Here is a 16,124-nt window from a genome sequence, read left to right on the forward strand (position 1 = left end):
GATATTTAAAATAGTTGAGTTTTAAAACAAAAATCAACATTAATTACACAGCTGCTATTAGCCCAGCTCTTATTGAATTCAAATTACTCTGACTGCCATGGCAGGATTTGAGCTCACATCCCTACAACATTAGTCTGGGGTTCTGACCAGTCCAGTAGCATTACCACTATGCCACCACCCATCTATACACAAGGTCAAATTAGATGGCTGCAGTAAAGTATCAATGCAATAACTTTGGCATCATGAGCCAGGCAAAGAAATCTGAAGAAATATAGCAACCTGCTCTAGGAAATACAGAAGTAGGGAGGTTATACTTAGATGTAAAGGTAGTTCAGGTAGAGGCAGGTACTTTTAAAAGGTATTTGGACAGGTACATGGATAGGAAAGGTTTAGAGGGAAATGGGCTAAACACAAGCAAATGGGACTAGTTCAATTTAGGAAACCTGATCAGCATGGATGAGTTGGGCTGTTTCCATGCTGTATGACTCTAACTGTAGTTATACAAGGTGATACTGCATTCATATACTGTACACAATATTGGTTACCTTCATAAATGAAGGATGTAAATGTGTTGAAGAAAGTTCAGAGAACGTTTAATAGACTGTTACCTGGAATTGGATGGGTTACCTTAGGCAAATATCGACAGCCTGACTTTGTATCCATTAGAGTTTAGAAGATTAAGAAGTAATTGATTGAAACAATCAGGTTCTGAGGCAACTTAACAGGGTATACGTAAATCAATGTTATGTCCAATGTAGGAATCTAGAACAGGTGTCACTCATTAAAAAAAAATAGAGATGAGGTGAAATTGTTTTCTCTGGTCTTTAGAAATTGCTTCTTGAGTAGGTGCTGGAAGGAGAGTTCTTGAATATTTTTCAGGCAGAGGTAGATAGATTTTTGTTAAGGGAGTGAAACATTATCAAGGAGTAGGCAGAAATGTGAATTTGAGATTACAAACAGTTTGGTCAAATCTTATTGCAAGTTGGAGCAGGCTCAAGGGGTTGAATGGCCTATTTCTGCTCCTAATTTGCGGTTCATAGGAAAACATTATTTCAAATCCAAAGTTTCAGTCCACAACCAGAGCCCCTCAGAGAGATATGTGGCTGTATCCTCTCTAGAGATTTCCATATCTATGAAGAGACAAGTGTAAGAATTGCCAAAATGGTGCCCAATGGGTGAGATGGCATTGTGATAATGTCACTTCACTTGTAATCTAGGGGGGTTAGGCTAGTTTTCTGGAGACATAGGTTCAATTTCCACCATGGCAGCTGGTGGAATTTAAATTAATAAATTTGTTTCACTAGTGGTGACAATGAAACAATATTGATGGTTGTAAAACCCCATCTGCTTCACTAATGTACTATAAGAAAGGAAATCTGCCATTCTTACAATGGCCTACATATGACTGCAAAGAGAAGAATATTTGAAGACTAGGGTCTTCAACTCAAAACTAAGATCACAAGTGTTTTACTAGATAGGTGGTGGATTTTGCACTTTTGCAAAATCTTTCATATCCAGTGGCAAGAAAGATGGAACACAGCAACATATATTTCTGAGCCAAGATGCCCAAGATAATAATCATGTAAAATCAGCCCCACAGGACAGAATGTATTATATTTGTGTCAACTATTCTATTCACAACTCCGTTATAGTGAGAGACTGCAGGAGACCAGCAGAAACAAGTTAGGAAAGTCCTCAATTCATCCCTAAAGAGATCAAACATTGAAAACCATTGACAGGTTCTGGCTTGTCACCAACCAAAATGGAGAATGCCGATTTGGGAAGATACCAGACACATTGAGAGCTCTCATTGGGAATAAGCAAGGCAAAGTCAAGATGTTGGAAGGGGCACCCTAAACCTCAAAACAACCCATCTACCCAACCCTTCAAACATCACCACCCCACACCCAAAACACTGCATATCAATCACCTCAGATGAAATCTTTTTCTGTGAAGGTCAGGAGCCTTCAGAAATTGCTTCTTGAGTAGGTGTTGGAGGGAGAGTATTTGTATATTCTTCAGGCAGAGCTAGATAGATTTTTGTTAAGAAAGAGAATTAAAGATTATCAAGGGATGGGCAGGAATGTGAATTTTAGGTTACAAACCAATCGGAGCAGGCTGAAGGGGCTCAAGTTATCCTTGATCCCAAAGACAGCCTAAGAAGGAAAGGAAGCACTTTCAACTGACCTCATTCATTAGACTGAGAACAAAGGAGTGAGATGGCCTTCCAAACTGAGAGTCTATAGAGGTTTTGTCCATTCTGTCCTACACATGATTTAGAACATGTACCTACATCATGCTGGGAAACTCAGTGACTTTCAAATGAGTTTCCTTCAGAAGCTTTGGAAGATCAGATGACAGGACAAAATACCAGGTACTGAGATACTCTTCTGAACTGATATGCCAAGGTAAGACAGTTAGGACTGAGTTGAACTGATCATGCAGCCAAAATACATAACAATAGGTTCAAAGCGAACCTTCTAAGGACAGTTCGAGTCTGGGGTGCACAGTCAACATGGTCACACTCTGAAGTATCCATTTGGGACTTTTAAGATCAACTTCATCGGATGCTGCCTGAATTGCTGTGCTCTTCCAGCACCACTGATCCAGAATCTGGTTTCCAGCATCTGCAGTCATTGTTTTTACCTTCAAGACCTAGAAGCTTACCCAGATCATTGCATCTGGTATATCCAGATAAAAACAAAGGTGTGACTTTGTTTTAAAGCAGGCATGTAGGAGAGGCAGAAAAAAAGTGCAAAGAGATGAATTCTCAAACTAGTAACCTTTCTAGAAGTCAGTCATAAGTAGTATCTTCTGCTATTTGCAATCTTCTAATAGTCTTAATAGTCATCACTATGCCCATCAGAATCCTACAAACACTCCATATGATGAGCATGTTGTCTTTTGAGACAAAGATGACCAAGAAATCAATTAAGTATACAATTGAAACCAAGGTCAACAGATATAAATATTCAAAAACTGAAAGAACTGAGGATGCTGTAAATCAGAAACTGAAGTTGCTGGGAAAGCTCAGCAGGTCTAGTAGCACATGTGAAGAGAAATCCATTAACATTTGGGTCCAGTGATCCTTCCTCAGAACTGATGGTAGCTAAGAAAATATTGCTTTATGTGCAGAAGATAGGGTTCGGGGAGGGGGTAAACAGTAAACAATAGGTAGGGATAGAGTACAAAGAGAAAAGAACAGCTGGACAGATAGAGGAGTCGATAACGATCTTGCAGGGAGGATGAATAGCTATTAACAGCCATCCATTAACGCCTGCCCCACCCTGGCTTCAACTTCAGCACAACTGTTCTTTCCAATTTTGGAGTTAGACTACCATTGTTCTACCATTCTCACATTCTGATAATTTAATCTGAGCTGTCAACACCTTTTCTCCCCCAACACTATTGCATAAATGCTGCCTCCTCGACACTTCACTCTGAAGAGTCATCTCGATATGAAACGGTAGCTTGCTCTCTCTCCATGGATGTTGTCCAACCTGCTGCGGTTTCAATCATTTTTTGTTTTCAGTACAGATTCCAGCATCTACAGTAATTTGCTTCTAGGCTGTATGGTTACTCGTCTTGATTATGAAAATTGTTGTTTGATCAAATATGGTACAATAATATTTAATCTGTTAATTGGGGCTGCAAATTTTACATGATTAATTTGTATTATGTAATTAGATATTTATAACTAAACAAATTCAAGTGTACAAAACATTGAACAGTATAAGAGTGACATGACTCGTGCAGTTACGATACAACTATCATATTAGTTTGCACTATTTGGTTGGATAGGTTGTACAAACTAGTGACTCTTTTGAACCCATGCTTACCCTCCCTTCCCCAGAACATGACAGGTGCTGCCATTAGTATACAGTTGGATGACTTTTAACGTTCAAATGAAAATGGATGTGATATTACTGCTGGATTCAGAAGACGAGGTAATAGAACAGTCTAGCTGCTGATTCATGCTCCCCTTTTTTTCTTATCTCTTCAGGTAATAAAAAGATCAGATTGAAGGAAAGTGATCTACAGAAGCTTCCATACTTAAAATGTTGCATTTTAGAGGCAATTCGTTTGCGAGCTCCAGGGGTTATATGTAGAAAAGTGATGCAACCTTTAAAAATTAAAGTGAGTTATCTATGCTTATGCTGCTTTCATCTAGGGGATACAAAAGCAGATATAAATTGTGGGCTATACTGTGAATAAGTGTCAAACGTATTGTAAGTGCTGCAGGATCAACCACTACCAGGTAATGGTTGGGGTACAGGGCGGTCATCTATCCTATTTTACTTTAGGTTCAGGGCCTGCTTGATTAACAATGATAGAGGAAGCATCATGAGTAAGTGAGAAGAGGCTCATGTTTTAATGAGATGTAGTTTATTGCATGATACCAATTAGTACAAGTTTCATTGGCTAGTTAAACATAATACCCCTACATAACACTATCAGCATCCAAGGAGTACACATATCATTATCTTCATGGGTATCTTAGGATAGACTCATATTCTCCCACAACCAAGATTATATGGCATGTTATGGAGCTAAATGCAGTCACCAATATCAATCCTTTATAACCATTCTCTTGTACACCAAAAAGAACAGCAGACACCTAATGAAGTTGAATAAGTGGTAGTTAAAACCAATGTTATAGAGTCACAAAATGTCTTTGTAGATTTGTGAGCTTGGAATTAAGGTATTGAGCCATTAAAAGAGCAACAGGGAACAATAAAGGGATTACTTAATGTATTTTGGAAAGGCAAAACAGGGCAGAACTTATACATTTAATGGTAAGATCCTGGGTAGTGTTGCTGAACAAAGAGATCTTGGAGTGCAGGTTCATAGTTCCTTGAAAGTGGAATCCTAGGTAGACAGAATAGTGAAGAAGGTGTTTGGTATCCTTGCCTTTAATCCGCCACCTCCAAACGGGCCCCACCATCAGAGATATATTTCCCTCCCCACCCCTTTCCGCAAAGACCGTTCCCTCCATGAGTCAGGTCCACGCCTCCCAACAACTCACCCACCTGTCCTGGCACCTCCCCCTGCCACCGCAGGAATTGCAAAACCTGCGCCCACACCTCCTCCTTCACCTTCATTCACGGCCCCAAAGGAGCCTTCCATGTCCATCAAAGTTTCACCTGCACATCCACCAATGTCATTTATTGTATCTGTTGCTCCTGAGGCAGTCTCCTCGCGGGAGACCAGACGCCTCCTCACGGAGCATTTTAGGGAACATCTCCGGGACACCCGCACCTAATCAACCACCCCGCCCTGTGGCCCAACATTTCAACTTGCCCTCCCACTCCGCCGAGGACATGCAGATCCTGGGCCGCCTCCTCCGCCTCTCCCTCACCACCTGACGCCTGGAGGAAGAATGCCTCATCTTCTGCCTCGGAACACTTCAACCCCAGGGCATTAATGTGGACTTCACCAGTTTCCTCATTTCCTCTCCCCCCCCACCTTACCCCAGTTCCAACCTTCCAGCTCAGTACCGTCCCCATGACCTGTCCTACCTGCCAATCTCCCTTCCCACCTTTCCGTTCCACCCTCCCCTCTGACCTATCACCTTCATCTCCACCTTCATCCACCCATTGTACTCTTTGCTACCTTCCCTCACCCTCCTCTCTGACTTATCACCTCCATCCCCAAGCCCATTCACCTATTGTACTCTTTGCTATCTTCTCCCCAGCTCCCCACCCCCACCCCCAACCCCCACATTTATCCCTCCATGCTGCCTCCATTCCTGATGAAGGGCTTTTGCCCACAATGTCGATTTTCCTGCTTCTCTGATGCTGCCTGACCTGCTGTGCTTTTCCAGCACCACTCTAATCTAGACTGTCCTTGCCTTTATGGTCAGTGCATTGAGTATACAAGTTGTGACTGTACTGGACATTGGTTAGGTCACTTTTGGAATGCTGCATTCAATTCTTTGACAATCATATGAGCCAGATGAGAAATCCATCAGCAATTCAAAAGAAATACTGCTGAAATATCTCTGATGTCCCCAATTCAATGGATGTCAGAAATGCAAATTACACGTTTGAATGTCCTAAAACTAAACTTTGCAGGATTTGACCTAATAGTTCAATGAATTCATACAGTGAGAAGCTGCTTAGAAAAGAATAAGGAAATCTCGATGTGTGGCCCCACTTTTGTTTGAACAGTGATTTCAACTAATGTGAGGATAGGTTGGTCTCATTATCTTTGAATTAGTAATAGTAGAGTCAGTCAAATATCCTGCTCTTAATGACCATCTAATAATTCCTTGCAGAAATAAGCTAGAGTAGAATTTGACTAGGAAATGTATCTGGCTTAGCCATAGAAATTTAATATCCTAATAACAATCTTCACCTTATATAAAGGTCAGTTTGACAAGATAGTGAATGATGACCTGGCACAATTCAATTATTATCCAACACAATGCTCTTCTTTGGAACCTGGTTAAGTATCTTCAGGGAGAGGAAAGGAAAATGTCAAAACTAGGTTTTTTTAAAAAATGCATCTGTAAACAACACAGGAATTATTTAATGGTAATATTTCCTTACTCTAGAATTACATTGTTCCTTCGGGAGACATGCTCATGTTGTCCATTTACTGGGCACACCGGAATCCCAAAAGATTTCCTGATCCTGAAAAATTTATTCCTGTGAGTATATTTGAGTAAAAGCATTTTATTACTGTTTACCTTTGGATTATGTGTAGATCCTTGGTACCTCACATCTACACAGCAGATACAATTTTGAATCTTTTCAAATGATAGTAACATTTTCGTATTAAAGCAGGAAAGATTCCTTGACTGCAACAAAACAAATTGTAACTTGATGTGAGATTAACAAACAGAAATGAAGACTGACGGTATAGTATGATATAAATTTCTGTTATTTTATGAAAATGTCTTTAATTATTTAACATGTTTTATTAAAATCATCTAATAAAGTCTTAAAGTGAGGAGAATGTTTGCGATGGGACAAGTGGCAAGAACCTGTATTTGGAGTCTTTTAGATTGGAGAAGATTTAGCCCTGTTGTTATCATACTGTTCTGGCTGACCAGCAGGTCTCCTACTCTTATCACCTGGCAGAGGTATGCTGGGGCAATTTGTATGTCGTTAGTCAAACCTTTTGGCCTAATTATGAATGCCAGTCCAGTCCTGGCAGAGATGCTACCATTGCACCACAATACCTCCCTCTATTCCCAAACTGAGATCATGTTGCTTGGGAATATGCTGGAAAAATATGATGTTTAAAACAGGATCAGAGATATTGCGGCATGGCACTAATTAATATACTGCATTTGTGCTTTTTTTAACTTCCAGTGTATTATTACTCTGCCATACCTTGTATCTTCTGCACTGCCCCCTAAAATATCCCAGTATGAGTACTCTCAGGGTCTTGGTAATCTTTGTAATCTCCCAGTGTAGTATCCAAATAGTACTTGTCTCCTTTTGTTATTTTACCACTCTAAACTGTATTGACTGTGTATATCGTGCCATCGTTTATGTCCACAGCAATGATGTAGAAAAATGTTGTCTTCCTACAGGAACGATGGAAGAAGGCAGATATAGAAAAACATGTCTTCTTAGATGGTTTCCTAGCTTTTGGAGGAGGCAGGTATCAGTGTCCAGGAAGGTAGGGGCTACCTCATTATCATCTGTTTTTCAGTTTTTGCAATGTTATATTTAATATTTTAGTCAATGCATCTCTAAATGAAACTAATGCACTAATTCTGCAGAGAATTAGGAAAGGAATGGCTGCATTCCTGATGAAGGGCTTCTGCATGAATCGTCGATTCTCCTGCTCCTCAGATGCTGCCTGACCAGCTGTGCTTTTCCACACTTTTTGACTCTGATCTCCAGCATTTGCAGTCCTCACTTTCTCCTAGGAATGGATGGTTAGGTCATTGTGAAAAATTGTCGTTGATCTATTTAATAAAATCTGTTGTGTGTAAATTTTTGAGAAGAAAACAAATTTAATATTGTTTGCATTATATACTTCAAGTAAAAGTCTGCTTTTTCACACCAAAGTGACACTTCCATTACAAGCACTTTTGAAGTTCTTCTAGTAATATTGAAATATAAATAACTACAAGTTTTGAATATGAAAATAATGTTGTATTCTGTGAAAATGTGCTCACCCAGACCTGGACTAAACAGTCCATGTTAATTTAGCATCTCAAAAATGTTGCACCCCAAGAGTTCCCTTATACATTACACGAATCTTGAAGATTCAGTCACTTTTCCTGGAACCAATCAATAGCCTCCTGGGAATAACTTTGATTTTTCTCAGTGTTCCAGCTATTTGCTGATGTATGCAAATTATTCCATTAAATTTTGGCTAACTTATCCTCAGAAATACTCTTCAAAATCTATGCTTGTGGACTTCTCCGGTCAAACTTAGACTCTGCAGCATTTTTGCTTAAGCATTCAAACATCAGGAACACCCTAGTTCCTAATGACCCACAATGCTGCCACAGCTTCTTTACTGTTGCTGGTGCTGTAGCTGATTCCTAGTTTCTAGTAGATGTTTTATTTCTTCCTAGTCCAAGATGATTGACCCAGCTGTGTTTCCACAGCATTTGTGTTTCCAAATGTAAAGTTTCCTCTGCCACAGGGCTCTGTGAGAACAACTGTAGATTTCTTTCTCTAAACATGAACTTGGCAAATATTCTAGTCATTTTCCTTCCCTCATAAATTACAATCTGAATTTGAACCTCACCCACATATGCACAATGAATAGTAAAGTGAGCATTTTCTCTGCTTAAAAAGCAGGTTTGACTAACAGTGATTTCATTTGGCTCTCTCTACTCAATGAGCTGCAGAATCAAAACTGTAACAACTTCTGAAAGAAGCATCTAGCTAAATTTTAAAAACGGAATTATCTAAACCCCATAGCCTGGCTGTATGACAATGCATGCTTGGGATGTCCTCAGTTATGGAAACGAATTATTCTACCTTTAAACACAACGTTCGAATCTATAACTGATATGAACAGTTCAAATCTGTAAAACGTTTTTTGACTCTTTTTCTGGAATTTCTATCTTTAAGCTTCTTCTTTGGAAGTAATAATTCAGTACGAAAATTGGAAGTACGAAAATGGGACATCCATTGTTCAGTATTTACATTTTTCACTTTGACATGGAAAGATAAATGTAGGTTAGCTTTAAATTGTAATTAATTCCAATCTTGTTGAATTGTATTTACTTCAAGATTACTTATCAGTTTAACACAGATGGTCCAAGTAATTCATAGAACTAATATATTCTACAACATATAAATTATGAAATAGATATTCAGAACAGCATTGCACTGGACTATTTGCCAGTGTTAACTTATTGAAATGATATACATTTATTACCCAACAATCTTGAGGCAGCATACTTTCCCTACCATATATGTTTCATTTTGTGCACCACACTTCCTGACTCTTATATTAGATTTGACACTAAAGACAACACAATTGTGGCTTAGGTTTTATAATCATGAAACGCCAATGAATATGAACTGAGTAGCTATGGAATATAAGATATTTTCTAATCAACCTGTTCAAAGCTGTTACTATACGCTGCTAGAGCAGATATGACTGGAACCCTGGTCTGTTGGCTTAGGGGTAGGGACATCATAACTGTGTCATAGGAATCATAGAAACCCTACAATGTGGAAAGAGGCCCTTTGGCCCAACAAGTCCACACCGACCCTCCAAAGAGTAACCCACCCAGACCCATTCCTCCTACCCTATTACCCCACATTTACCCTTGACTAATGCACACATCCCTGAACACTATGGGCAATTTAGCACAGCAAATCACCTAATCTGCACACCTTTGGATTGGTGGAGGAAACTAGAACAAACCCACACAGACGCTGGGAAAATGTGCAAACTCCACACCGAAAGTTGCCCAAGGTTAGAATCAAACCGAGTCCCTGGTACTGGCAGTGCTAACCACTGAGCCACCGTGCCTCCCTGAACCCTTAACATGAAACAACTGGGCTAGCATATATTAAGGACACGTGAAATCAATTAATCAAACGGACGATGCCAGAAGAATACACCAAAGAAAAAGGTGTTCCAAAAAAAATAAATTAACTCTTTGTAAATTAGGTTTGAGCCACCATCATCGATTTCTCTTGTTGAAAATTTGCAGGAACTAAAAGACCAGAGCTTTGAGTCCACACTAACATGAAGTAAGAGTTTGACAGGCATTTGTGGCTGCAACTGAATTTGTATGAATGCAAGCCATGCTGCACCCTTGACATATGCATTTCCTTCCTCAACCCATCACTGCTGACTCACATGTATTGATGTTCTGAAGTATTCAATGGCGAGTGCAAGAGGTCATGTCAGGAGCAGCACCTGGCATACCTGAAAATGAGGTGTTAACCTGGTGAAGCTACTTACATGCTAAACAGCACAAGCAACAAGTGATAGACAGAGCTAAGCGATTCCACAACCAATGCATCAGATCTAAGCTTGGCAGTCCTGCCACTCTCAGTCACGAATGTCCTAGGCCCAACCACCTTCAGCTGCTTCCTCAGTGACTTCCCTCCATAAGGTCAGAAGTGGGAATGTTTATTGATTGCACAATGTTCAGCACCATTTGCGATTCCTCAGACACTGAAGCAGTCCATTTTCAAAAGCAACAAGGTGTGGACAATATACAGGATTGGGCTGACAAGCAACATTCGTGCCACACAAATGCCAGGCTATGACCATCGCCAATAAGAGACAATCTAACCACCACCCCTTGATATTCAATAGTGTTACCATCACTGAAACCCCCCCCAGCAACATCCTGGAGGTTATCATTGACCAGAAACTCAACTAGACTCTCCACATAAACAATGGCTACAAGACCAAGTCAGAGGTTAGGAATTCTGCAGCGAGTAACACGCCTCCTGATTCCCCAAAACCTTTCCATCATCTACAAAGCACGTGTCAGGAGTGTGATGGAATACTTCCCTCTTCCCTGGATGGCCCTAACTTCCAATAACACTCAAGAAGTTCGTCACCATCCACAAGTATCCACTCCCTCCACCACTGATGCTCAGTAGCAGCATTGTGTACTAGCTACAAGATGCACCACAGAAATTCACTGAAGATCCTCAGACAGCCAAACCCATGACACTTCCATCTAGAAGGATGAAGGATGGGAACACCACCACCTTGAAGTTCCCCTCCAAGCCACTCACCATCCTGACTTGGAACTATATCACCATTCCTTCACTGTTGCTGTCAAAATCCTGGAATTCCCTCCATAATGGCATTGTGGGTCTACCCACAGGAGATGGACTGCAGTGGTTCAAAAAGGCACCTCTCAGTGGCAGCTATGCAGAGGCAATAAATGCTGGCCAGCCAGTGATGTTCACAACTCCAAAGTTAGTTCTATTTTTCTCTGCCTAAATGCTGCCATAACGTACTGATTGTTGACAGCACTTTCATTTTAATGTGCTGATGTTAAATGAACCAGTGCTGCCATCTACTGTTTCCCTTTGGATATTATTTCTTTACCAATGATCTGAAGCATTTGTTTTAAAGGCTGTATATCTTATTTTTGCATGTCAGTGTAAACTTCAGTGGAGAGTAAAGGAATTTTGTGGTCTATGTATGGCATAATGAGCAAAGGCCATGTGAGCTGAATGAACTCCATGAAGTTCTTCTGACCATGACCTACAATAATAAAAATACAGTATTTACTCGTTCAAAGCTTTTCATGAAAAATAGAAGAAAATGCAAATATAGCGGTAATAATCTGATTGTTGTTGGCCTAATATAATTGATATTTTCAGTGTAACTATGTTGTTTTGGTTCTGGCTTCTTCATCAAACTGCTGTTTTGATTCTTCCAGATGGTTTGCACTGCTAGAAATTCAAATGTTTGCTGCTCTTATACTTCACAAGTATGAGTTTACTTTATTGGATCCTGTCCCAAAAGAGGTAAAAACAATATAAATGGCATGCAAAGGAGAATGAATGTGTCAATTTGTTTTGATAGAAGTGGGTGTGTTTAATTGTGAAAGTAGAGGGGTTGATGATAATTTAAAATTTGCTGTTCCACTGCTGATAACTGTGAACCAATTCAAAAAGTTGCAGCTGAATCACAGTCATACAGCTATACAGCATGGAAACAGACCCTTCAGTCCAACTCATCCACGCTGACCAGCTATCCTATATTAATCTAGTCCTATTTGTCAGCATTTGGCCCATATCCTTCTAAACCTTTCCTATTCATATACCCATCCAGATGTCTTGTAAATGCTGTAATTGTGCCAGCCTCCTCCATCTCCTCTGGCAGCTCATTCCATAAATGCTCTACCCTCTATGTGAAAAAGTTGCCCCTACAGTCCTTTTTAAATCTTTCCCTTCTCATCTTAAATCTACATCCTCTAGTTTTGGGGGAAAAGACCTTGGCTATTCAGCCTATCCATGCCCCTCATGATTTTATAAACTTTTATAACCTCCGACCGTCTAGCGAAAATAACCACAGTCTATTCAGTCTCTCCCTATGGCTTAAACCCTCCAACTCTGGTAACATCTTTGTAAATCTTTTCTGAACCATTTCAGGTTTCACAGCATTCTTCCTATAGCAGGGAGACCAGTACTAAATGCAATATTCCAAAAGTGGCCTAACTAATGTCATGTACAGCTGCAACATGACCTCTCAATTCTTATACCCAATGCTTTCTTCACTATCCTGTCTACCTGTGACTCTACTTTCAAGGAACCTTTGAACCTGCACTCCAAAGTCTCTTTCTTCAGCAACACTCCTCTAATGGCATTGTGGCATTGAGGCGGACTTCAGTGGTTCAAAAAGACAGCTCTCAATGGCAACTGTGGACAGGCAATAAATGCTGGCCAGCCAGTGATGTTTACATCCCACAAATGAATTTTTAAAAAGTATCATTTAATTCCAATTTTAATTCTATTTTTCACTCCATAAATGCTGCCATAATGTACTGATTGTTGACAACACTTTCATTTTTATGTGCTGATGTTGAATGAATAAGTTGCCATCTCCTTACCATTAAGTATTTAAGTCCTACCACCCTGATTTGCCTCCCAAAATGCATTTATCTAAATTAAACTCCATTTGCCGCTCGGCCCATTTAATCAATAGATGGAAATGTGTTGCTGGAAAAGTGCAGCAGGTCAGGCAGCATCTAGGGAACAGGAGAATCGACGTTTCGGGCATTAACCCTTCTTCAGGAATGGCCCGAAATGCCCGAAACGTCGATTCTCCTGTTCCCTAGATGCTGCCTGACCTGCTGCGCTTTTCCAGCAACACATTTCCATCTCTGATCTCCAGCATCTGCAGACCTCACTTTCTCCATTTAATCAATACTTTGTAGTTTCAAAAGACAACATCTGAAACATATTCCATTCCTGCATGTGGACCATCCTCGCGTGCAAGATCCATGAAATAATCAGTTTCAGTTTTTGAAAATTCACAACCATCTTCAAAATTGGACCAAAGCAGTCATCATTCTAATTTAGCACTAAAGGTTTCTTCACTGAAAAAGCTAAATGATGTGGGAAAGGGAAAAATGTCTGGTTCATTATGATCTTCTGGATCTGTCAAGCAATGCATAAAATATGGGAAGCTGTACTTAGCTTTTAACCATAAATACATGACTGAGTGTGTAATGTTAATCTAGTGAAGTTAAAGCTACATCTGACTTCTCAGTATTATTAACAAAATTAATTTGATTCTGTATTATCTGATTTTTAAAAAGAAAAGAATAGCCATTCTGGAAATGCAAGTTCAGTATTAGGCAGCAACACATTAGGAAAACAAAAGCAACACATTAGCTGGAATCCTAGTTCATTTTGCATTTCTAATCCTATTCTATCAATTGTAGATTGTATTTGTTATGCTTTTGTGCTAGCTTTGAAAAGTGCACCCCTTGATAATGTTGCATGTTAAGTTAGTTGTTGAAATGTGAGCACAAACTTTTCTTGCTGTCTTTTTCAGAGTCCACTTCATTTATTAGGAACCCAACAGCCAGCAGCTCCTTGCAGAGTTGAATATAAATTTCGATGACCAATACTTGCTGCAAACACAGTTGTGCTCAGCGTAACCAGTGTACTCAAAAGTAGATTTGATAATAATTAAAAATAAACTTTTTCTTTGTTTAATGTAAAATAATCATGTACCTGTATTGTATTTTGTAGGATTATGTATGTTGGACAATATTAATAAATAATCATTTGGTGTTACAGAAGTTGAATATTGCTATAAAATGACGCATTTTATCCAAACGTTTTGCTTTGCACCCATCAGGAAAATTCTTAAGGGGAATTCAAGGGGAAAACCAATACTTTTACTGCATGAGAAGAGAATGCTAATTGGCAAATGGACTGTGGTAGAGGCATTGCCATGGAGAATGCACCATTACCGCTGATTGACTGTTAACAATGATTTTTTTTTTCAATTTTTAAACAAGACAGGTTAGTTCTGATCTCTCAGGGCTATGCTCTGATCAATGAAACAGCAAACAACTGTCCCCTATTTCATGTCGTTGAAACAGGCATAGTGCATCAATATGTTCTCTCTTCAAAGAACAGGGCCTGGATATTAACAAATGTAGCTTCCAGTACACACAAGTGCACCATACTGTGAGCTCACTGACAATCTTAAATTGGTTGTCACCATAATTCTTTGCAGATACAGAATTATCCAGTAACTGTTGTCCATTTGCAGAATCACATCTAATGTTGGACATTGTTTCATCAGTTTTGCAAGCACATCCTTGTTGGGTAAGATCAACACCTTGCTTATTGAAAACAGTTGAAGGGATCTTCTATTTCATACAAACCTCAGTTTTAGGAATTTATGGCCTGCATACCTGGCATCACATCAAGACTGAAATTCATGTACAAAATTACTTGTGTGTGATAGGCAGAACATCTTTATGGAGGTGGGGATGAGGTGATAGGTTAGAGAGGAGGGTGGAGCGGATAGGTAGGAAGGAAGATTGGTAGGTAGGACAGGTTATGAGGATGGTGCTGAGCTGGAAAGTTGGAACTGGGGTAAGGTGGGGGGAGGGGAAATGAGAATACTGGTGAAGTCCACATTGATGCCCTGGGGTTGATCCCCACCTCCATCCACATTGTACTCTTGGCTACCTTCTCCCCAGTGCCACCCTCCACCCATTTATCTCTCCACCCCAGAGGCTCCCTGCCTTCATTCCTGATGAAGGGCTTTTGCCCAAAACGTCAATTTTCCTGCTCCTCGGATGCTGCCTGACCTGCTGTGCTTTTCCAGCACCACTCTAATCTAGGTGTCTCAAAACATTGAGCAACAGAGGGTGTACTTTTTAATTTGGGTTTTTGTTGTCATCTTCATTTGGCTCCCAGCTAGTAAATAAATATAACCTTTTCTCTCCTGCCTACAAAAGCATCTAATGACCTTTTCATCTTCACTGGTACCTTTTAGAAAGTTGCTGAGTATCACTCTGCACGTTTTATCCTTTTTTTTCTCTCTATGGCATTAATTTAGTTTGATTTTTCTCAAATCTAATTGGACATTAAATCAATGAATTGGAAGTGAAAGGGAGAGACATTCAAGGCAATTGTTTGAATAAATGTAGCAACAAGTAGGCTCCTAAAAACTAGTCAATAGAAATTGGGGAAACTTAAATACTGTCAGGAGACATAACTAACACAAAAGATGATGGTTATTGGAGGTTAATCATAAGTCTGAAGACGTTACTGCAAAAGTTTAGATTTTACTGTCAAGCACCATGTTGTCCTTTAGCTCCCAAAAAGTTTGAAATAACTATGCTGAAGACGCAAAGTGCTAGAGCATCATTTGAGTATTTTTCTCACATCTCTTCATGCGGCTAGTGGACTAATAAATATTATTACCCAGCACAGAAATGGCTGAAGGTACAGGCTATGGCAAAAGCTATGAGCCCTGACAACATTACAGCATTAGAATGAAGAATTCTGTATAACCATAATATTGGTCTCCATCTAAACTACATGGAAAATTGCCAATATTTGTCCTGTCCAAAATGTCAGAAGTCACATGGTACCAGAGTATCGTCTGGGTTCATAAGTTGAACTTCACCTGATGAAGGAGCAGTGCTCTGAAAGCCTGTGATTTCAAATAAACTTGTTGGATTA

General features: G+C 39.7%; 1 protein-coding gene across 2 annotated transcripts in view; it reads left to right on the plus strand.

Annotated features, from left to right (window-relative positions):
* Window positions 1-14,218, plus strand: part of cyp39a1 (cytochrome P450, family 39, subfamily A, polypeptide 1) — a 47,325-nt gene extending 33,107 nt beyond the window's left edge. For both annotated transcript variants that reach the window (XM_043682803.2, XM_043682814.2), the window contains 5 exons: window positions 4,004-4,137; window positions 6,557-6,652; window positions 7,544-7,632; window positions 11,846-11,933; window positions 13,969-14,218. In XM_043682803.2, coding sequence (XP_043538738.2) covers window positions 4,004-4,137; window positions 6,557-6,652; window positions 7,544-7,632; window positions 11,846-11,933; window positions 13,969-14,037 — 476 coding nt within the window. In that variant the 3' untranslated portion in view covers window positions 14,038-14,218. The remainder of the gene's footprint in view (window positions 1-4,003; window positions 4,138-6,556; window positions 6,653-7,543; window positions 7,633-11,845; window positions 11,934-13,968) is intronic.
* Window positions 14,219-16,124: the final 1,906 nt, after the last annotated feature.

This window comes from Chiloscyllium plagiosum, unplaced genomic scaffold, assembly GCF_037043375.1.
Source record: "Chiloscyllium plagiosum isolate Xiang-an unplaced genomic scaffold, Cpla_swu_hap1 HiC_scaffold_3, whole genome shotgun sequence".
Lineage (NCBI taxonomy): Eukaryota > Metazoa > Chordata > Chondrichthyes > Orectolobiformes > Hemiscylliidae > Chiloscyllium > Chiloscyllium plagiosum.